Below are 22,693 nucleotides of genomic sequence, written 5' to 3' on the forward strand. Positions count from 1 at the left end.
GTTCCCAAACATTTTCATCTGCCTGAAAGAAAGCCCTGTACTCGTTAAGTAGTCAGTTCTCATTCCCCCTCCTCCCAGCCCCTGGAAGCCACCAATTTGTTTTCCGTTTTTATGGATTTACTTATTTTGGACATTTCATATAAATGAATCATACAATATGTGGCCACAAAAGTCTGGTTTCTTTCACTTAGCATAACTTTTTAAAAAAAAAATAAATTTATTTATTTTTTAATTTTTGGCCGTATTGGGTCTTCACTGCTGCACACAGGCTTTCTCTAGTTGCGGCAAGCGGGGGCTACTCTTTGTTGCGGTGCGCGGGCTTCTCATAGCGGTGGCTTCTCTTGTTGTGGAGCACGGGCTCTAGGTGCGCGGACTTCAGTAGTTGCGGCACGCGGGCTCAGTAGTTGTGGCTCACAAGCTCTAGAGCACAGGCTCAGTAGTCGTGGCACACGGGCTTAGTTGCTCCACAGCATGTGGGATCTTCCTGGACCAGGGCTCGAACGCGTGTCCCCTGCATTGGCAGGCAGATTCTCAACCACTGCGCCACCAGGGAAGCCCCTAGCATAATGTTTTTGAGGTTCATCCATGCTGTAGCACATATCAGTACTTCATTCCTTTTTTTTTTTTTAATTTATTTATTTATTTTGGGCTGCGTTGGGTCTTTGTTGCTGCTCGCGGGCTTTCTCTAGTTGCGGTGAGCGGGGGCTACTCTTCGTTGCAGTGCGCGGGCTTCTCATTGCGGTGGCTTCTCTTGTTGGGGAGCATGGGCTCTAGGTGCACGGGCTTCAGTAGTTGTGGCACGCGGGCTCAGTAGTTGTGGCTCGCAGGCTCTAGAGCGCAGGCTCAGTAGTTGTGGTGCACGGGCTTAGTTGCTCCATGGCATGTGGGATCTTCCCGGACCAGGGCTCGAACCCGTGTCCACTGCATTGGCAGGCGGATTCTTAACCACTGCGCCACCAGGGAAGTCCCTTCATTCCTTTTTATAGCCAAACAATATTCCATTGTATGAATATACCACATTTTGTTTATCTGTAGGTCTGTTGATGGACATCTGAGGTATTTCTGCCTTTTGGCTATTGTGAATAGTGCTGCTATGAACATTTGTATACAAGGATTTGAGTACTTGTTTTCAATTTTGGGGGTGGGTATACACCTAGGAGTGGAATTGCTGGGACGTATATATCCATTAGGTTATATTATTTATAATCTATTATATATAGTTAGATAATGTAGGTAAGAAATGTATAAAATCTGGGTCATACATTCTGTATGTGTAATCTACAGCGTATTCTGTATTTAACTTTTTGAGGAAGCGCCAAGCTTCCACAGGGTTGCACCATTTTACATTCCCACCAGCAGTGCACAGGGTTTCAATTTCTCCACGTCCTCACCCACACCTGTTCTTTTTCTTTTAGTTTTTTTGTTTCTGTTTTTGTTTTTTTAATAAAAGCCATCCTGGTGGGTATTAAGTGGTATTTCGTTTTGATTTGCATTTCCCTAATGACTGATGATGTTGAGCATCTTTTTATATGCTTGTTGGCCGTTTGTATATCTTTGGTGAGATGTCTGTTTAAGTTCTTCACCCTTTTTTTTCTTTTAAGATTTGGGTAAATTATTTTTATTTTTATGCCTATTCATATCTTGTTGTATCGATTATGTTATATATGTATTTTAAGATTTAAATCTTCAAAAGTGTCAATACTGATTTTTGGCATATAGTTCATAGTTTTATACAATCAAGTCTATCAAGTTTTTTTGCTCTTTAATTTTTTTTTTTTACATCTTTATTGGAGTATAACCGTTTTACAATGTTGTGTTAGTTTCTGCTGTATAACAAAGTGAATCAGCTATATGTATACATATATCCTCGTATCCCCTCCCTCTTGAGCCTCCCTCCCACCCTCCCTATCCCACCCCTCTAGGTGGACACAAAGCACGGAGCTGATCTCCCTGTGCTATGCGGCTGCTTCCCACTAGCTATCTATTTTACGTTTGGTAGTGCATATATGTCATTGCTACTCTCTCACTTCATCCCAGCTTACCCTTCCCCCCACCTTCACCCATTTTTTTAATCAGACTGTGTTTTTGTTGCTTAGTTGTAAGAGTTCTTTATATATTCTGGATACTAGACTCTTATCAGGTATATGATTTGCAAATATTTTCACCCATTCTGTTTGGTTGTCTTTTTATTTTCTTGGTAACATCCTTTGCACAAAAGTTTTTTATTTCAATGAGTCCACTTGATCTGTTTTTTTCCTTTGTTGTCATATCTAAGAATCTGTTGCCAAGTCCAGTGTCACGAAGATTTACCCCAGTGTATTTTTCTAAGAGTTTTATAGTTTTAGCTCTTATATTTAGGTAGATCCACTTTGAGTTAATTTTTTTATATGCTATATGGTATAGGGTTCCAACTCTTTTCTTTTGTATGTGGGTATACAGTTGTCCCAGCATCATTTGTTGAAGAGACTGGTCTTCCCCCGTGGAATGGTCTTGGTATTGTTGTTGAAAATCAGTTGCCCATAAGTATGTAGGTTTATTTTTTGACTCTCAGTTCTACTCCATTGGTCTATATGTTTATCTTTATACCACACTGATTTGATTATTGTAGCTTTGTAGTAAGTTTTGAAATCAGGAAGTATGAGTCCTTTTACTTTGTTCTTCTTTTTCAACATTGCTTTGCCTGTTTGGAACCCCTTGCCACATGAATTTGAATTCCATGTAAGTTTGAGGGTTGACTGTTCCTCAACAGCAAAAAAGGCTATTGGAATTTTGACAGGGAATGTGTTGAATCTGTAGATGGCTTTGGATAGTATTGTAATCTTAACATCAAGTCTTCCAATCCATGAACACAGGATCTTTGCATTTATTTAGGTCTTTAATTTCTTTCAGCAGTGTTTGTAGTTTTTAGTGTATAAATCTTTGCCTCCTTGTGCTGTTGTAAGTGGAATTGTTTTCTTAATTTCCTTTTTGGATTATTCATTGCTGGTGTATAGAAACAATTTGTTTTTGTGTGTTGCTCTTGCTGAATTTGTTAGCTCTAGTAATTGTTTTGTGGATTATTTGTGATTTTCTGTATATAAGATCATGTTGTCTGCAAATGAGATACTTTTACTTATTCCTTTTCAAGCTGGATACTTTTTATCTTTTTCTTTTTCTCTGGCTAGAACTTCCATTACAGTGTTTGATAGCAGTGGTGAAAGTGGACATCTTTGTCTTGTTCCTGATCTTAGGGGAAAGTTTTCATCCTTTCATCATTGAGTATGTTGTTAACTTGTGGGTTTTTCATAGATGTCCTTTATCCTGTGGAAGAAATTCCCTTCTCTTCCTAGCTTACTGAGTATTTTTATCATGAAAGAGCATTGGATTTTGTCGAACGCTTTTTCTGTGTCAATCTGGATGACCTTGTGTTTTTTACTCTTCATGATATATACTGCATTGATTGATTTTCATGTATTTGAACCACCCTGGCTGTCCTGGGATAAAACTCACTTGGTCATGGTATATAGTCCTTTTTATTGTGCTGTTGAATTTGGGGTTTTGCTAGTTTCTGAACCTTACATACATGGAATCATTTAGTATCTAATTTGAAAGAATTTAACAAGTTAAAACCTATAAGATAGTCAGGACAGTGCTTGGCAGGCACAAAGTACCACTATATAGTACTATCTGATCATCGTCATCAATTAACGGATATCCTCATAAGAGGAAACAAAGACATAGAGAAGTGAGGTAACTTATTGGAGCCCACCCTGCCATCCTGCCTCTCCATGTGCTATGTGAGTGAAGGGCCTGGCACACTCTTTGCTTGCCCAGTGGACTGATGATAAAGAGCATTTATTGATTTATTGGTGTGCTGGGCCCTAGCTAGGCTGGGTGCTTTATGTGTGCTTTATATTTGCTATCTCATTTTATTTTTTTTAGCAACTTGAGATATAATTCACATACCATACAATTCAGCCATATAAAGTGTACAGTTCAGTGGCTTTTAGGGTATTTAGAGTTGTGCATCCATCACCACAGTCGATTTCAGAACATTCTCACTACCCTAAAAAGGACTCCCCCTTGGCCATCACCCTCCAATCTACCCCCAGACTCGCCCCCTCCTCAGCCGTAGGCAACCAGTAATCAACTTTTCATCTCTGTAAGTTTCCCTATCCTGGACATTTTATGTAAATGAAATCATATAATTTGTGATCCTTCGTGACAGGCTTCTTTCACTTAGCATAAGGTATGATTCATCAACCTTGTAGCATGTATTAATACTTCATTTCCTTTTTTTTTGTTCTTTTGGCCGCATTGCACGACATGAGGGATCTTAGTTCCCCAATCAGGGATCAAACCCGTGCTCCCTGCACTGGAAGTATGGAGTCCTAACCACTGGACCACCAGGGAATTCCCAATATTTCATTTCTTTTTATGACTAATATTAATATTCCATCATACGGATATGTCACGTTTTGTTTATCCATTCATTAGTTGATGAACTTTTGAGTTTCCACTCTTTTTGTTCTTTTAAGATTTATTATTTATTTATTTATTTATTTTATTTATTATTTTTGGCTGCGTCGGGTCTTAGCTGCAACTGCAGCACACAGGATCTTCGTTGAGGCATGTGGGATCTTTCGTTGAGGCATGTGGGATCTTTTGTTGCAGCACACGGGCTCTTGCGATGCGGTGCTGGGCTTCTCTCTAGTTGTGGCATGCGGGTTTTCTCTTCTCTAGTTGTGGTGCACGGGCTCCAGGGCGCATGGGCTCTGTAGTTTGTGACACGCAGGCTCTCTAGTTGAGACGCCCGAGCTCAGTAGTTGTGGCATGTGGGCTTAGTTGCCCCGCGGCATGTGGGATCTTAGTTCCCCAACCAGGGATCGAACCCGCGTCCCCTGCACTATAAGGTGTATTCTTTACCACTGGACCACCAGGGAAGTCCCTCCACCCTTTACTATAATGAATAATGTTGCTGTGGACATTTATGTTTTTTGTGTGGATATATGTTTCACCATCTTATTTTAGTCCATAGCAGCCCTCTGAGGAGTGGGGTCCTTATAGTGTGCACCTGTATGTATGTGTGTACAGGGTGCCTGGATATTCACGGTTAGAAAAAATGGAAGGGGTCAAGGAGCATTCGGAGGGCACAGCAACAGTTATACCCCGCCTGGCACAGTGTTTTGACATTTGATCCACCTGCACAGCTGTACTGGTGAACACCCGCCCATGGGATTTGGCCTTACAGGGCCACAGGGCATGTGTGTTTGGAAGCCTGGGCCTCCCCTGGGACTGGGCCACGCGCTGGCAAGGATGGCTCGCTGCTGGACACACGCTGAGGCAGCTGGTGCCCTGAGGCCCTGCGGCAGGCGCCTTCCTGCCAGGCATGACCTCTGGATCACTGGGCCCAGCCCAGTGCCCAGCCTGCATTAGCAGGGGCCGCCTCGAGGGTTTCTCCGGGAGAAGCACCTTCCTGCCCACCCTCCTGTCCATCCTCCTCCCACTGTGGTGCCCGCTGTGAGGCGCTGCCACGCTGGGCTGGCTGCCCTGACCTGTCTCCCCCCCCACCCTGCCTTCGTACAGGTGAGTACATCAAGACCTGGCGGCCCCGGTACTTCCTGCTGAAGAGCGACGGCTCCTTCATTGGATATAAGGAGCGGCCCGAGGCCCCTGACCAGACCCTGCCCCCCTTAAACAACTTCTCTGTCGCAGGTGCGTCTCAGGGACTCAGAGAACGGCTGGCAGGTCTTGGGGACACGTGGGGCTTGATCGTTCTTGGGCTGTGGGCCTGTCTGGGGCCTGTTTGCCCTCAGATCTATTTCCCACCCTTTCCCTGCTCCACCTCTGTGTTACTGGGCCTGGGGCGTGTACTGGTCAGCAGTGGAGAACGGGAAGAAGAGAGAAGCTGGGGCATTTTCTGGCCTTCTGTCCCCTCTGTGGTACCCGAAGTGGTGCCTTCTTGCCAGACACTGACCAGTGAAAGCTTGGCCGGTGCAAAGCCCTTGCCTGGGCCTCACAGAACCTGCCCTCAACCCACTGCCACCTTCCTTCCCCGCTGACCTGATTGGTCACCACATCCTTGTCCCACCTCCTTAGAACATTTCAAAGACACTCACCTCCACTGCCACCTCGTAGCCCAGACCACTGTCCTCTCCCCACTAGCTCCCTGCTCTAGCCTCTTCCCCAGCCTCGCCTCTCGAGACCACCCCACCTGCTTGCTCTGGAATCCAGCCCCACGCCCCTCTCTGTCCTGCTTAAAGCCTTGTCCTGGTGGCTTTCCTGTGTGCTGGTGACCCCCACGTGGCTGTTCCCAGCCCTGGCTTCCCTCCTGAACTCTCCCCACCTGTGCCAAGGAGCTTCCTGCACGTTTCTCCCTGGGATACCCACCGTGGGATACCTACCATGTCCCAAACTGGCCTTTGAGTCTCCTCTCCTTCCCCAACCTTCTCGTACTCCCCATCTCCTTCTCTGGGAGGGCCCTGTTGCCCCCTCATCCTCAGGCCAGAGGCCAGGGCATCGTCCCAGATGCCTCTCCGTACCTCCTCTGTGGCCCATCTACCTGCCTTTCCCTCCCCTCCCCTGCCCCACTCTGGTGTAGCCCCAGCCTCCTGGGCTCCCGGCCTCCATTCTCTCTCACCCTCTACACGGCAGCCAGAGGGATCTGTCTAAATCTGTTCATGTCCCTTCCCTATTTAAAGCCTTCCATGGCTGCCTGCTGCCCTCAAGACAAAGTCCAGATTCCTCGCCATGCCCCCTGAGCCCCGCAGGCTGGCCTCTGCTCACCTCTCCAGCCTGTCTCTCACTTCTCCCCGCCTCACACGGCATTGGCTCTTCCCTAAGTAAGCTGGGCCCTCTCTCACCTCTAGGCTTCTGTACACGACACACCCTTCTGCCTTCAGGGCCCAGTGCAGAGATGCCTCTTCCTCAGGGAAAGCCTCCTGAGCCCCTGGACTGGGTTGGCTGCCTCTTGGGCTCCCCACCCCAGTCAGCCCTGACCACTGAGCCATCACTGGAAGGTCTGTCTCCCTCCACCTGCGCACACTGGGCCTTGAGCCCTGCGGGGCAAGGCCAGGGCTGTCTCGGTCACTAAAGTGTCGTAGGACTGGCACACGTGAGGTGGCTTGGGGAATGTGGGGTGCAGACTGGCAGGGCTGTCCCTTTACCCTCCCTGCTCACATCCCTCTTCTGCAGAATGCCAGCTGATGAAGACCGAGAGACCGCGGCCCAACACCTTTGTCATACGCTGCCTGCAGTGGACCACAGTCATCGAGAGGACCTTCCATGTAGACTCTCCGGATGAGAGGCAAGTCTGGGCCTCTGTGTGGCGGCCCTTTGAGAGGGGCCAGGCTCTGTGTGAGGAGAAGGGGCGCAGATGGACAGATTGCCCTGAGCCCCTCCTTAGGAGTTTCCCATCTCAGCCCTTTTGCCAGCTAGGACGTGCAGGGCTTCTCAGCCCTCAGACTCCCACCCACACCGCCCCGTGTCCTCAGACTGGGGGCTGCATTGGAATCGCGGGGGGGCTTGTTAACAGTGAGGAGCTCTGGGCCACTTCGGGACCTCTGATTGGAGATCTGCAGAGGGTCAGGGAGCCGCATTCTTAATGAGCATCTCCATTGATTTTGAGGCAGGTGGTCCAGAGACAGTTTTTTAAAAGATCAATTTAATAATCAGAAGAGATACAGATTCACCTAGTTGAGAACTCAAACAGCAGAAGGAGGTGTCTAGTGAAAGCTTCACTCTCACTGCAGCCCCCCGTCCCCGACCCGCAAGTTAACTGCTGTTCTTATGTGTCCTGTAAGAGCTTGCTCACTGTGAACGCGGACGAGCTCACTCAGATAGGACTTCGGTGCCCTGCTCCCCTTGTTTTTTCTTTTTACACAAAAGGTGGCATTGTACCCAAACTGTTCTGAACTTGCTTTTTATTTAATGTATGTTGGGGACTCTCTCTGCTTCAGTATATATAGAGTTGCTGCTGCTGCATTTTTTTTTTTAACAGCTGCACGTCTGTGTCCCCGAGTTTGTTTAGCAGTTCTTTATTCATGGTGACAGGGGTTGTTTCAGCCTTTTGGGCTCATTAGAATAATGAGATAATTATAATTAGATAAGCAATAATTAGATAAGCAGTACCTTGTGCTTATCTTGTTCGACATACTTGTAGTTAAATCTGTAAGATGAATTCTTAGATGTGGGATTGCTGGGTCACAGGGGAATATGCATTTGTAATTTTGAGAAATGCTTCTTTTAGGCCATGTCTAAGAGTGTCCTCACAGCCTTGTGTTTTCAAACGCTTGGATTTTTACCAAACGTTTGGTGAGTTTGAGTGTCCTTTCGTGTGTTCAGGGGCCATGTGAGTTTCCCTTTCTGAACTGTCTGTTGATATCCTTTGTCTGTTTTTCTTTTGGGTACTTGGTCTTTTGCTTATTCATTTCTGAAAGCTCTTTATAAGAGAGCTTAGATCTTTGTAATGAGTGGCAAATATTTTTCCCTCACTTTGTCCCTTTGGCCTTCACTTTGAGAAATATTCCTTTAGCTTGTCTGTGGGGTGAGGATTCAGCTGATCCTCTGGAAAACCCTAAAACAGTGCCGTCCAAGAGAAGTTTCTGCCATGATAGAAATGTTCAATAGCTGTGGTGTCCAAGAGGGTAGCCACTACTCACATATGCCTGTTGAGCATTTGAAATGTGAAATGCGGCTAATGAGACTGAAAATGGAATTTTGTATTTTATTTAATTATCTTAAATTTTTAAATAGCCCCATATGGCTAGTGGCTACCTTTATGGACAGTGCATTTCTAGAGCATACACAAAACAGTATCATAAGACATATTACTGTAATCTATACTGTAATTGTCATTGCAAAGCTTCCCAAGATTAAAAATATAGCTGCCCCACCATGGGGAACAGGATGACCATCTCAGGCCCGCTGAGGTGTTACTCAGGTGAAAACTGGGTACAGAAGCATGGACTGCCAGTAAAAGCAAATTGAGACCGGTAGGTGCATAGGGTCTAGGTGTTGGGCTGAGTTTTGAGGAGTGGGTAGGAGTTGGCCATGGAGACAGGAAGAAGAAGGTGGCTTCAGGAAAAGGGACCAGCATGTGAAAGGCCTGGAGGCGAGGCAGCTTGTTTGTCATTCCAGAGACAAGAGGGTTAAGCATCACTAAAGAATCAAGGGCCAGGGGTCTTGGAAGAGGGGAAGCGGAGGCCTTGAAGCTGGCAAGCTCAGCTGGCGCCTGGACTCCAGATGGAGGTCCCCACAGGGCTTGGCAAGCAGTGAGTCAGTTGGGGTTCGTCACAGCGTTGCTAAAAGATTCAGGGGGACGATAAACAGGAAGCCCTTGACTCAGCAGTACCTGGCACACACTTCGCAAGCCTGGAGAAGGAGCAGTGGGGAGCTGGCAAAACGTTTTAGTAGGCAAGAGACCTGCTGTAGTTTCCATTATAGGAAGATGCCGTGCTCTCTGGCGTGGGGAAGAATCCCTTTACTAAGACTGTGCGGGCTAGAGAGCCCCCAGCTTCCTTCTTCTCTTTGTACCTGCCACTGCCACTGGAAAGAAATCTGATAGGATTGCTCTGAGACCAAACCCCAGATTGCTGACCTTAACCCCAGGGAAGGTGTGAGCCAGAAACCCGGAAGAGGGAGGCTGCTCTGCTCATGGCTCTCCTCACTGCCCTGCCCGGGCCTGAGCCTGGGGAGGGGCGGGGGCGGGGTGAGGACCGACAGGGGCCACGCTGCTGACTGGTGGTTGCCTGGGTGCTGCAGCGGCCTGCGCGCTTCCTCCCCCAGGCGGCTCTCCCCAGGGCACCTAGAGCGATTCCCCTACTCCCTGCCCCGCCTTGTTGTTTCAGGTGGACAGAACAGTTGAAAGAACAGTATCGTAAATGAGCCGCTAGATACCCTGCACCTAGGTTCAGCAATTCAACATCTGCCATGTTTGCCTCATCTGGCTGTGTTTTATGCTGCATCTTGAATTTCTGTTCGTCCTTTGTGACGCGTTTCTCCTTAATACATCAGCAGGTATCTCCTAAGAATAAGGACTTTCTTCTACAGAATCCTGGTGCCCTTATCATACCTGAGACGATCATTGATAATATGTATTTACTAACATCCTCTCTAGATCTGTGCCGTAGTTGAATTTCCCCAGTTGTCCTCAAAATGTTGTTTTTCAGACCAGGATTTGAAAAACCAAGGTACATGTTGTCTCTGGCCTAGTTTAATCTAGTTCAGCCTTTGTCTTTCTTCCCCGACCATGACATTAATTTTTTTTGACAAGCCAGACTAGTTGTCTTGTAGGATGTCCCATACTCTGGATGTGTCTTATTTTTGCTTTTTGGCACTGTTTTCTTTGTTCCTCCGTGCCTGTATTTCCTGTAAACCAGAAATAAGGTCTGAAGCAAGGTTGGCAAACTATGGCCTGGCCTCGTTTTCTTTTTTTTTTTTAACTAATTAATTAATTTATTTTTGGCTGCATTGGGTCTTTGTTGCTGCGCACGGGCTTTCTCTAGTTGTGGCGAGCGGGGGCTACTCTTCATTGCGGTGTGTGGGCTTCTCATTGCGGTGGCTTCTCTTGTTGTGGAGCATGGGCTCTAGGTGCGCGGGCTTCAGTAGTTGTGGCACGTGGGCTCAGGAGTTGTGGCTTGTGGGCTTTAGAGCGCAGGCTCAGTAGTTGTGGCACACGGGCTTAGTTGCTCCACGGCATGTGGGATCTTCCCGGACCAGGGCTCGAACCCATGTCCCCTGCATTGGCAGGCAGATTCTTAACCACTGTGCCACCAGGGAAGTCCCTGGCCTCCTATTTTTATAAGTAAAGTTTTATTGGAACATACCACACCTATTTATTTACCAATTATCTATGACTGTTTTTGCTGTCCTGTGGCAGAATTGAGTAGTGACCAAGCTGTGACAGGGACTGTGTGATCTGCAAGGCCTAAAATATTTATTATTTGGCCCTTTCCAGGAGAAGTTTGCAGACCCTTGGTCTTGGCAGGTATACTTAATAGTGCATCACATTAGTGTGATCTTTTTAATGTAAATCTTATCTTGTAATTTCTCTGTTTAGAACTCTTAGTGGCTTTTAGTTCCACTTGGAGTAAACTCCAAAGTCGATGCTCTATTCTACAGAGTCCTACATGATCTGGCCTCCTCTCCAGAATCATTTCCTACCACCAATTCCGTCAACTTCAGCCACCCTGGTCTCCATGCTGTTCCTTAAACATGCCAAGCACACTTCCTACCTCAGGACCTTTGCACTTGCTGTTTCCTTTGCTTAGAATCCTCTTCCCCCAGATATCATTACAGTTCTCTTTCTAACTTTGTGAGGTCTCTGCTCAAATGCCACCTTCTCAGAGTGTCCTGCTCTGCCTTCCATGACTGTTACCTTTACCCTGCTTTATTTTTCTTCATAGCATCTATCCTACCTGGTGTGACATTTTCTTTTTTCTTCTTTTTTTTTCGGCCACGCAGTACAGCTTGCGGGATCCTAGTTCCCCAACCAGGGATTGAGCCCGTGCCCTGCAGGGGCCTGCAGTAGAAGCGCGGAGTCCTAACCACTGGACCACCAGGGAATTCCTGACATTTCCTATTTATTTATTTGTGCCGGGAATATAACTAGGTGTTCAGTAAATGTTTGTTGAATGAATAAAAGAATAATTAGAACTAATGCTCTGTTGAGCCAGACCTTACTCTAACGTCTTTACATGTATTAACTCATTTATTCTCACAACATTTCTAGGAGGGAGTTCCTCACCTGCTAAAGAGGCATAATGATGGTGAAGCCGAGGCACAGAGAGTTACAGAATAAAAGAAGAAGATCTGAAGGGCCTGGGTTTTCCCTACCAGGCAGGGCTGGACCTGGGTCAGCCAAGTCAGCCCATCTGAGAGTGTCTGAACAGAGGGAGACCCCAGATGCCCTCCAGCTGTGAACACCCCTCTGGTTCAGAGGAGGGCCCTTGTTAGGGAGAGAGGTCCCCCTCTGCCATTAGACCAGCAGTCAGCTGTTATTTCTGAGGCTGTGACGAGGACAGGCCTGTGCACTAAGGACAGCTCGGCCACCCCCAGTTCACCGAGCTTCCCTCCAGGGTGCAGTTCGTTCTGCTCAGCAGGGTAGCCCAGGGCTGGGGCCCAGGGTCTGGAGTCAGACCAGCCACTGTGCCGCTTCCTCAGTGGGGCTCAGTTCCCTGGCTGTCGTGAGGAACGCAGAGGATGTGGATGTGGATGCGCCTGGCCTGGGCGCCCCGTGGAATCGCGCTTGTTGGTGCCTTTTTCTCCTCCGTCTCCTGTGCCCACAGCTCCTTCCGCCTCGGTCCTGCCGTAGCCTCCTCGTGCTTCCTGTCTCGGCTCCCAGTCCGTACCCCACGCAGCTGCCACCTGCTTACAGCCGACATCAGATCCTGTCACCCCCCTGATAAACCCTTCCAGGACTTCCTGTGATGTTAAGGATCAAGACGTAAATCCCTCACACAGTGGCTCGTGGAGCCGGGTGTGGCCGGTCCTCCCTCCTACCCTCATCCCTTCCATTCCTCTCTCTCTGTTGGCTCCAGACATGCTGGCACCTGCTGTGCCTTCCACAGACACCCCAGGCTCCCTCCTCGGGCCCTTGGCCACGCTGGTCACTCTGCCTGTATTCTTTTCCCTCTTGGCACTTCGCAGGCCTACCTCCTTCCCTCCATTTCATTTATTTCACAGCTAAGTCCCTGTTCTTGGCACTGGGGATGTCCCACATTCCAGGGGCGTCTTCCAGATCCCGGCTTACATGCCACCTCCTCAGAGCGGCCTTCCCTGACCGCCCTCTGAGAAGGGGCTTCCTCTCCAGCCCCTGCCTTGGAGCCTTGACATACTTGTCTTCTCCCTTAGGCCTGGAGCTCCAGTGGGGCTTGTTCCCTGCTGCACCCTCAGCACCCAGAACAAGGCCTGGCACGTAGAAGACACTCGGGAGGGATTTGCAGGCTGGCTGGGTGAATTCTCATAACCCCTTGAGGTGTTTACTCTGTGCCTGGCACTGTCTTGAGTGCTTTGTATCGTGTGCTCCCTCACACGACCCTCTGGTCCCCGCTCCACGTGTCAGCCCACTGAGGCACCGGAAGGTCAAGTGGCCTGCCCGGTGTTGCCTCCGGGAAGGGGCAGGACTCCCGACAGGCGGCTTTCCTTCGCCCGCTTCTGGGCTTCTCGGCACGGTGGCCCTTATTCCCTGAGCCTTCCCGCGAGTTTGCCCTGCTTGATCCTCCGGGGCCTGGTGGGCCTGGTCTGGGAGGAAGCTGCAGCTCATCAGGGCGGGCAGTGTGGTGCCGGGGCCGGGGGGAGCCCAGGCAGGGGGCTCAACTCCGCTGCCTCGTAGCCTCGTGACCTCTGCAGGTGACTCCACCTCCATGCGCCTCAGTTTCCTCATCAGAAGCACGGCCCCTCCCCCTCCAGCCCCCTTGAGGAGCATGGAATGCGGTGGTCTGCCTTATTTTTCTCCGCGTGTCCCTCGGGGCAGGAGGCTCTTTCCCCTGGGGGCTCTCCTTTGAGGGGTGGAAGGCATGTTAGCCCCGGCCCTGGGTAGGAGCTCCCCTCTGCCCCAGACACCATGTTGCAAACCCTTGAGGAGTATCCTGGACGGAGGCCCTTGCTTTTTCTCTGAAATTCTGAGTGCTGCAACCTTGACACCTCGGTCCAGTTGGAACAGGATCGGGAGCTTGTCGGGCAGCAGGAGAGTTACCCCCGACCAGCCTCCTGCATCTCCGTGGGTTCTGGCTCCAGATGGGATGGGTCCAGGTCTCACCAGTGTCTTTAGCCCCATTCTTGAGTCAAGCACTTTCTCTGGGTGCAGGCTTTGCACACAGCAGCTCGCTAGCGTCTCAGTGCCCCCAGTGTACCAAGGAGGGGGCGAGCTGGGAGGCCTGGGCTTGCCCAGGTGGCAGAGTTGCTGTTTGAGCCCCAGCTCTGCTGCCCAGAGAGGCCCCACACAGCTGCTTCCGGTGCTCCCTCCCGCGGTGTGGAAGCTCCAGTCTCTCGTTCATTCAGGTCCTGTTGATGGACTGCGTTCTCCCTGACAAACAAAGATGATAGCACACTACATATCTTGGTCTGCAAGTTGCTTTTTTTATGTGACAGTCCCTCGAGATCTCTATATGTGAAGTATATACGTATTTTTTTCTTTTTAGTATATTCAGTGTGTCTTAGGAGATCGGTGATTTTTTTTTTTTCCGTCCACGGTCATATACCCAAAGTCAACATTTTAAAATTTCTAAGAGGACAGTTATGATCGGATAAAGCCACGGGATATGCTCCTCCTACCCCTATTTTTTTAAAAAACAGGAATATTAACATAGGGATAGGGATTTGTACTGTTACTTGTTCCAAAGAGGGCATGGGTAAAACGCGTTGAGAAATGCCAACCTGAGGCAGTGGGTCAAGGAGGGAAGAGGCTCGCGCTGCTGTGCCTGGGTGTGCGCTGGGCTTGGGGCCGCTCGGGGTTTGGGTTGCCAGTCATTCCCCAGATACTTACTGAGTACCCGCCGGGGTGCTGGCTCACACCATGTATGAACAGACCAAATCCCTGGCCTCGTGCGGGGGTGTGGACATATGTGGCTTGTGGGGCCCGCAGATTCTGCTCAGGCTTGGGGAGGGCTGGTGTGCCAGCACCTGATACTTGTGCTCGTGGTACACATGCATCTGTCTTAGGAAGCGTGATCTCACGTGAGTGACGCCACTTGGACAGGCGGAGCTTCTAGGTGTGAACTGGGACCCATCAGCTTGGTTGCTGCTTTGCTCAGCGAGGCACGGAGCTCAGCCAGAACTGTGCACGTGGCTTTTATAGACATAAGCAAAATCCATAGGGGGTTCAACAAATAAATGGGCTCAGCCACCTACAATTGTGTGGTGGGTCCAAAATAATGGGGAGGCGTGGACAATTTAGTATCGTTCAGCAGCTTCATATTGTTTTCTTTTTGGTGTGTGGTCTTTTTTACTTATTTCTCCTAGATGCATTTTCCCTCTCTACAGAAAGAACTTTTGCAAGTATCAAAATTCTTTCCCAGCAAGTTCTAGATCATGAGTGACAGAAGTAGCGTATTGTTCTTAAACCCGTCTGCCTTCTGCTGGGACCTGCTTCCGTGTCCACCGCCTTCCCCCCCGTCCCTGCCCCACCAGGAGGTCCCTGACCTGTCCTCCCAGCAGACGGCCACCTCCAGGGGGTCATGTCGGTCAGCTCTTGCCTGAAGATCTCCAGCTCTTTTGGCTAATGAATGCCTCCTCCTGCCCTTGATTCTCTTTTGCAAAACACTGGTCACTTGTGCACATGAGCTTGTCATTCGTTCTCAGGGACTCAGAGGAGCACTGTCTCTCTCTCGTTCAAGGTTCAGGGTGGCGGCTTATTTTCAAGGGGCTGTGAAGAAAGGCCGTCTCCCCTCTAGTCACGTAATTGCTGCCGGACTTCAGGTGGCCCTCAGGTCCGGCCCCTTCTGGGACACAGATGGTCTCTGTCCTTGTTCTGCTGTTGCCCTGTCCCGCCCACCACAGCCAGAGGGTCTGTCAGATTTCAGTCTGGTCCCCCCCAGCTCCACTAGGCCAGACACATCTCAACAAAATGCCCGAAGGTGCTTGGGCATTTGCTCGTCGGTCGTGGGGCGTGGGGCTCGGCCTTCCCTGCCCCGAGGCACAGGCGCCCCAGGACTCTCAGCTCCCGGGATGTGTCCCCACACAGGGAGGAGTGGATGCAGGCCATCCAGATGGTCGCCAACAGCCTCAAGCAGCGGGGCCCGGGGGAGGATCCCATGGACTACAAGTGTGGCTCCCCCAGCGACCCCTCTGCAGCCGAGGAGATGGAAGTGGCAGTTAGCAAGGCGCGGGCCAAGGTGGTAAGTGCTGGGAAGGCAGGTGGCCAGCGATTGGGGCCTGCCCGTCAGTGAGCACCCCTCTCCCTCTCAAGCCTGGCCCTGCCGCCCTTGATTTCCATACCGAGCGCACGGGCCCAGCCAGGACACTTCCTGACTGCCCTGTAGACTGGGTGATTTCAGGTTGTAGATGCCCCGGTGCTGCTCTGGGCCCACAGGGTGAGGGGCAGCCTTATCCCGGGGGGTCGTGAAGACCCGTCTGCCCCCACATCAGAACCCTAGGCTCAGCCGAATGGTGGGAGAGCCTTGGTCTGAAGGCCACTTCAGAACAAACAGTTGCTGCCCGGAGCCTCCCTTCCTGCTCCTGCCTGAGCATTTTGGCAACAGTGTCCTTTGATTTTTTCCCTTTTCTTTGTTAAAATTTCTTCCCATGGGCCACGTGCCAAGCACTGACTGTCCGACTCTCTCCCCATCCCGGGCAGACCATGAATGACTTCGACTATCTCAAGCTCCTGGGCAAGGGCACCTTTGGCAAAGTCATCCTGGTGCGGGAGAAGGCCAGCGGCCGCTACTACGCCATGAAGATCCTGCGGAAGGAGGTTATCATCGCTAAGGTGGGCCCTCCCAGGGCTGCTGCGGGCTGGCCGCTGTGGGGGACACAGTTCGGAGCCCGACGGTGGTCAGGAGCACGCGCTGGGCGGGACGCTTCCCGGGTCTGCTGCTGTGTCCCCCAACCCAGACCCATTGCTCAGTCCTGTGAGTCCCCCGAGAAGGGGAGCCTGAGGCCCAGAGAGTGGGGCCCTGCCTGCTGAGTCCCCCACCCTCTGGGCACCGGGAAGTGTGGCTGGGTCCTCACCCAGCAGGTGCTGTCAGGCCTGAAGGAAGCCCCTGTGGCGGCAGAGGGCCTGTGGGGAGGCCACAAGGGTGGGGCTTGGCTCAGGGTGTCTCAGGAGGAGGCTGGGCCAGGAATGGAGTTCTATTCCTTTTTTTCCTTATTTAAAGTTTTTAAAATAGGAAATTCCTAACATACATAAAATTTTTTAAAGAAAAATAAATATAATGGACTCCCATTTAGCAGTCATCAGCTTCAACATTAACATTTGGCCAGTCTTGTTTTATTACCTTTGCACTGCTCGTTGTTTGTTCTGGAGTACTTTAAGGCATGTCCTAGACATCACAGGTTTTCAGCCATACCTACTTAGATGTGTATTTTTAACAGATGATGATTTTAAAGACTATAATCATGGTACTGTGATCATATCCAACAGAATTAACAATCCCTGGTGTCATCGGTCCACGGCAGGCTTTCTCAGCCTCAGCACTGACATTTGGACCAGACCATTCTCTGCTGTGGGGCAGTCTTGTGCACTGTGGGACATGTAGCAGCACCCCTGGCCTCTACCAGGGCACCCCTCCACCCCGAGTTGTGACAGTCAAAAATGTTCCTTGACATTACTGCCGATGTTATTACATTATCCCCTGGAGACAGACTCGCCCCGTGGAGAGCCAGTGTCTGGGCACTGCAGCTCCCTGGGCTACTGCCGTGCACTCAGATACCAAACTCAAGCCCATGTTAGAGTCCTGGGAGCGGGGGGCCTGTGATGCTGTGCTGGGCCCGCCCCCTGAGTTTCTGATTCATGGGTCCGAGGAGGGGGCCCGATAATTTGCATTTTTCCAAGTTCCCAGGCGACGCTGATGCTGCCAGCGTGGGGACCACACATGGAGAACCGCTGCTTACAGCCTAGAGTCCTGATTAGATCCAGGTCCTTCAGGAACGTTTATAGGTGGTGATTGCCGTGGCCTGTGGCATCACCTTAGGGGTCTCAAAATGTCTGCTCGCCCCCCCACCAAGGATGTCAGAATTGACCGTGGGTTCAGGTGGTGATAGCCGGATCCTCCCTTGTGAAGTAACCGTCAGCTTCTCGCCTTATGGTTCTGAGAGCGAGCCACGGAGTGTGCTTGCCTGGGCCTGGTGTTTCATCAGGGCTTGTGAATGGAAGCATTCTGCTCCTGCCGTTCTGTCTGTGTATTGACTAGGAATGGAACTGGATATCACCAAGATGTTGCTCCCCCATCTCTCAAGTGGGGCGGGGGGGGTGTGGCCGACGTGGTGGTGCCCTCCAGCCCCTCACCCAGCCTCTTGTCTGCAGGATGAAGTCGCCCACACGGTCACCGAGAGCCGGGTCCTCCAGAACACCAGGCACCCGTTCCTCACTGTGAGTAGCACTCTTGTCCCAGGCAGGGCCTCGCCTGCCTGTGGGGCCTCCGGGCTGGCCCCCTAGGACAGAGCCCAGGGAAAGAGCCTGACCCCTGCCACTGTGAAGAACAGACTTGGTGTTGGCCAGATGGCTGGGGCACGGTGTTGTGGGCTCTCTGGGTAGCCTGAACCAAGACACCAGGGGTGGCAGCTTCTTCACAGATGGTGCCTTCATGTCAACACCTCAGCCGATTGATGATACCAGGTTATAAGATGGCCCCAGGAGAGCATGGCTGCTGTCTTTATGGGTTAGAGGCGCTTTGTCCAGCTGGTCGGAGTGGGAACGTTATTTTTTTATGTTTTAAGAGGTAATCCTAGGAGCAGATGTATTATTATTGTGCTGCCTATCAACTTAGGCTGAGCAGACACCTCTTTGGCTACAGTCTCCATCAAGGCCAGCAGCCATCAGTTGAATGGACCAGGTTGAAGATGGCTTACAGGTTGTTTCTCTAGCTCACTTGCTGGCCAGGTGTCCTACTGAGCCAAAGCACTTGTTCAAATGAAATCTTACGAGGTTCTTCAGTGTAGAAGACAGGGAGCAGTAGAGTTGTTGTGAGCAGGGGGTCACCTAAGGGTCCTCTTAGGAACTCTCTGTAGCGCTCCTTAGAACGCAGTTTGAGAACTACTTGTTTGTCGGCAGATCGCTTTTCCAGCCTGTTTTGGGGGTTGGCTCCCAAGCCATTGCCAACTCCCAGCCAGCAAACCTCGTGTGTATGTGTGTGTGTGTGTGTGTGTGTGTGTGTAGGTTTAACCCATTTGACTGTAACATGGGAGGAGGAGAGATGTGAAACAGCTCTGGTTGCTCAGAACATAGTTTCTCCCCTGGCTGTGCCTCTTGGAGGCCTAGTTGAAGGCAGAAGACAGGATCGTTGAGCACAGTAACCCTTTCCCTACTGTCAGGGCATGAGCTCACTCATACGCCACAAAAGGTGAAGCTGAGATCTGAACCCTGGCCGCCTGATTCCCACGGCCTGAGCCAGGGTGGGGGGTGTATGTGCAGAATCAGCAGCGCCCCTGCCTCCCAGGGCCGAGCGGAGAGCCCTCCTTCTTCCCACTTCCTATCCCGCCTTCCTTCCCCACAGGCGCTGAAGTACGCCTTCCAGACCCACGACCGCCTGTGCTTCGTGATGGAGTATGCCAATGGTGGCGAGGTGAGCTGCGGCTGCCCCCAGGCTGCCTTTCTGGGTGTGGGGGGCAGAGGGAGACTTAGTGGGTGTCATCTTGTTCCATCCGCCCCCCTCCCCTTGAGGCAGGCATCACCATTTCTGTCGTGCAGGAGGGGAAACAGGCTCAGAGCAGTTAAGTGACTTGTCCAAGTTCCCACAGCTAGTGAGTTGGTAGGCAGGATGCAAACTGAGGTCCAGAAAGCTGTGCAGAGGGCTGTGTGGGTGGTTGGCCAACAGCGCTACAAGGACGTTCTTAAAGGCCACAGAGATAGCGTCTGTGGGTCAGGACCCCCACTCTTCTGCTGTCAGCGTGGTCTCCTGATGAGAGCCCTCAGCCACTTGCCGTCGCTCACCCGTCACCCGCTGCTCGTCCCTCACACCCTTCTCTCTCCACGCAGGGGTCGCTCACTGGCTTCACCTCTCCCACTTGGTCTCACAGCTTGTCACTTGCTCCTGAGTCGTGGTCCTCTGCTTCCTGGCTGTCGCTCCTCGTTCGCCTCCCCCCTCCTGCCTCCCGCCTCACTCCACTCAGCGCCTGGTGTCTATCCTTCGCTCTTTATCCCTTGCTCTTTTTTTCTTTCTCTTTTCTTTTCTTTTTTTTTTTTTTTTTTTTGGCTCACGTGAGTTCTTCTCTACTCACCACCCCTCACTTGGGCTTTCTTGCCATCACTCGCCGGTTCGTGGGGCAGGCGTCACCTCGTCACTGGGCTGGGTGCCGGGGCCGCACACGGTCCCCTCCTCCCCGCCCCTGGGCCGGGGTCTCACCTCCCCTGCCTCCTCTGCTGGCAGCTGTTCTTCCACCTGTCCCGGGAACGCGTCTTCACGGAGGAGCGGGCCCGCTTCTATGGCGCGGAGATCGTGTCAGCCCTGGAGTACCTGCACTCGCGGGATGTGGTGTACCGGGACATCAAGGTGAGCGCGCAGGCCGCGCACCGGCCTTCTGCCCGTCTGCTGAGCGTCCCCCTCCATGGAGGGTCTGTCTGTCTTGTTCTTCTCGGAGCTGAGCCTCCCACCCAGGCCCAAGGTGGTGGTTCCACAGCAGGTGGCCCTGCGTGGGGCCCTTCCAGGCTTCCTGCTGTGCGGCCAGAGGGTGTCGGTTGGTCCAAGCGCTTTAGAAGGTGGCCCAGCCGAGCCCACCAACGCCAGACACACGTGTCCCCTGTGAGACAGTCATCCTGCCCTAGGAGCATGCGCGGGAACAGGTGCCTGTGTCCATCTCAACGTGGACGCACACGCTCCTAGCAGCACTGTGTACACTGACCCCCAACTGGAAGCAACCCGAGTGTCCGTTGTCGGAAAGTGGGTAAAACACATGGAGGTGTATCCATGGAACTCTGCACGGCAGTTCAAGGGGACAAACTACAGCCACACATGATAGCCTGGGCGGGTCTCACGGGCTGAGGCTGAGGGCAAAGCCAGACAGATGAGGTGAATCTGTATCGTTTACAGTGTGTATATAGGTGGAAAAAATGTTTAAAAAGCAGAGAAGTAAAGCTCTTTCTGTGTTGGAGGAGGTGGTGGGTAATAACAGGGAAGGGGCACGTGGGGGCTTCTGAGGGGGTGGTCTTTATTGACCTGGTGGAGGTTACGCAGAGGCCCTCTAAAGTGCCCATTTGTGTTAAGTTTAGGAAAAAAGAGGAGAAAGAAAGATAATGTTCCTTACGTCCAAAGTGTGACAGCCGCAGCCCGCAGCAGGGGAAGCGGTTTGGGCAGGACCTGGCTCCTGTCTCGCCCTGCCCTGCTGTTTACCAGCTCCCTGGGGGCAGGGGGCGCTGGGGAGGTGCCGGGTCTGGCCTCCCCCTGAGCCTCGGAGGGCCTAACCTTGTGCTGGGGTGTGACCTCTGGTCCCCCCTGGAGCCCCTGGCACAGCTGCCACTACCCCAGGCCACAGCCTCCTCCAGGGAAGGGCAGGGGTGTGTGGAGTTTCAGGGGTGGCAGGAAACTCTGAGATACGTTGTGTCCCTGACACATTGGCTTTTCCTACAGCTGGAAAACCTCATGCTGGACAAAGACGGCCACATCAAGATCACTGACTTCGGCCTGTGCAAAGAGGGCATCAGTGACGGGGCCACCATGAAAACCTTCTGTGGGACCCCTGAATACCTGGCGCCCGAGGTGTCTGGGGCCGGAGGGCCCAGGGGCGTGTGAGGCCGAGGGAGGAGGGGGCCCTCAGCCCTGTGTGCTTCCCCCGCCCAGGCCCTCTGAGGGCAGGGCGCCATTTCCTTCGGTGGCCCTCCCAGCCCCGGGCAGGGCCGTGTCCCCCTCGGGCCCCTCCCAGCGCCTCGGCCCCGGGGGCGTGGGCCGGGCCCCTCACTGCGCCTCCCCGCGCAGGTGCTGGAGGACAACGACTACGGCCGGGCGGTGGACTGGTGGGGGCTGGGCGTGGTCACGTACGAGATGATGTGCGGCCGCCTGCCCTTCTACAACCAGGACCACGAGCGCCTCTTCGAGCTCATCCTCATGGAGGAGATCCGCTTCCCGCGCACGCTCAGCCCGGAGGCCAAGTCCCTGCTTGCTGGGCTGCTTAAGAAGGACCCCAAGCAGAGGTGAGGGCTGGCGTCTGCCCCGCCCAGCCCAGTGTCACCTGCTGCCACGTCCCTCGGCCTGGAGGGGGCAGCGTCCACAGGTGCCTCGCCCGTGGGGTGCTTGGTGTGTGTGGATCGTCCCCACAGCTGGCACTTAGGGAGCGCTCCCTTGGCTAGGCCTGTCCTTAGCCCTCTGGCCTCCCTGCCTTGTTTCATGGGGACACTGAGGAACAGGGTGGCCCTGTACCCAGCCTAGGGTGGCAGAGCCAGGATGTGAAGCGGCCGTCTGCCAAGCCCACCCTCTCAGCTCGCAGGATGTGACCCTGGGCACAGGAGCTCCCTCCTGAGCCTCGGATTCCTCCTCTGTGAGGTGGCGGTCTGTGGCGGGACAGAATCATTAAAGGTCGTTCAGGGCCTGCAGGTCCAGGCCTGCACCGACAGCCCGTCTCCCCGGCCCCGGCTGCCCCGGGAGGCGGGTGCTGATGGCCGTCTCTGCCCAGGCTCGGCGGGGGGCCCAGTGATGCCAAGGAGGTCATGGAGCACAGGTTCTTCCTCAGTATCAACTGGCAGGACGTGGTGCAGAAGAAGGTGAGCACCACTGCCTGCCTGCTGCCCGCAGAAGCCCGGCCGCTCCCGGGCGACCTTGGCTGAGGCCTCCGCTTCTCAGGCACCTGAGCCTGGACTCATCTCCTCCACAGCTCCTGCCACCCTTCAAACCTCAGGTCACATCTGAGGTTGACACAAGGTACTTTGACGACGAGTTCACCGCCCAGTCCATCACAATCACACCCCCGGACCGCTGTGAGTGTCTGAGGCCCCCTCTCCCCGCGGGCCTGGCTGGGCGGTGGAGGGGTGGGGTCTGCTCTTGGCCCAGTTCTCCAGGAGGAAGCTCACAGGTCCCCCTCCGTGCCTGGGCATTTTACCCTGCAGTATGTTCGCCAGGGCTTTCGCCGT

The 22,693-nt window shown here is 52.3% G+C and overlaps 1 protein-coding gene across 2 annotated transcripts in view; it reads left to right on the forward strand.

The window, feature by feature from the left end:
- The window catches only part of AKT2 (AKT serine/threonine kinase 2), a 47,842-nt gene that overhangs the window by 22,444 nt on the left and 2,705 nt on the right, over positions 1 to 22,693 (forward strand). The window contains exons 3-13 of one of the 2 annotated variants that reach the window (XM_059905340.1): positions 5,566 to 5,694; positions 7,174 to 7,289; positions 15,666 to 15,815; positions 16,274 to 16,405; positions 17,942 to 18,007; positions 19,131 to 19,199; positions 20,004 to 20,126; positions 21,201 to 21,329; positions 21,546 to 21,760; positions 22,240 to 22,327; positions 22,438 to 22,540. In XM_059905340.1, the coding sequence (XP_059761323.1) occupies positions 5,566 to 5,694; positions 7,174 to 7,289; positions 15,666 to 15,815; positions 16,274 to 16,405; positions 17,942 to 18,007; positions 19,131 to 19,199; positions 20,004 to 20,126; positions 21,201 to 21,329; positions 21,546 to 21,760; positions 22,240 to 22,327; positions 22,438 to 22,540 (1,320 nt within the window). Of the gene's footprint in view, positions 1 to 5,565; positions 5,695 to 7,173; positions 7,290 to 15,265; positions 15,816 to 16,273; positions 16,406 to 17,941; positions 18,008 to 19,130; positions 19,200 to 20,003; positions 20,127 to 21,200; positions 21,330 to 21,545; positions 21,761 to 22,239; positions 22,328 to 22,437; positions 22,541 to 22,693 lie in introns of those variants that run through there. The other variant, XM_059905339.1, reaches the window with a different exon arrangement.

This window comes from Balaenoptera ricei, chromosome 19, assembly GCF_028023285.1.
Source record: "Balaenoptera ricei isolate mBalRic1 chromosome 19, mBalRic1.hap2, whole genome shotgun sequence".
NCBI classification, from domain to species: domain Eukaryota; kingdom Metazoa; phylum Chordata; class Mammalia; order Artiodactyla; family Balaenopteridae; genus Balaenoptera; species Balaenoptera ricei.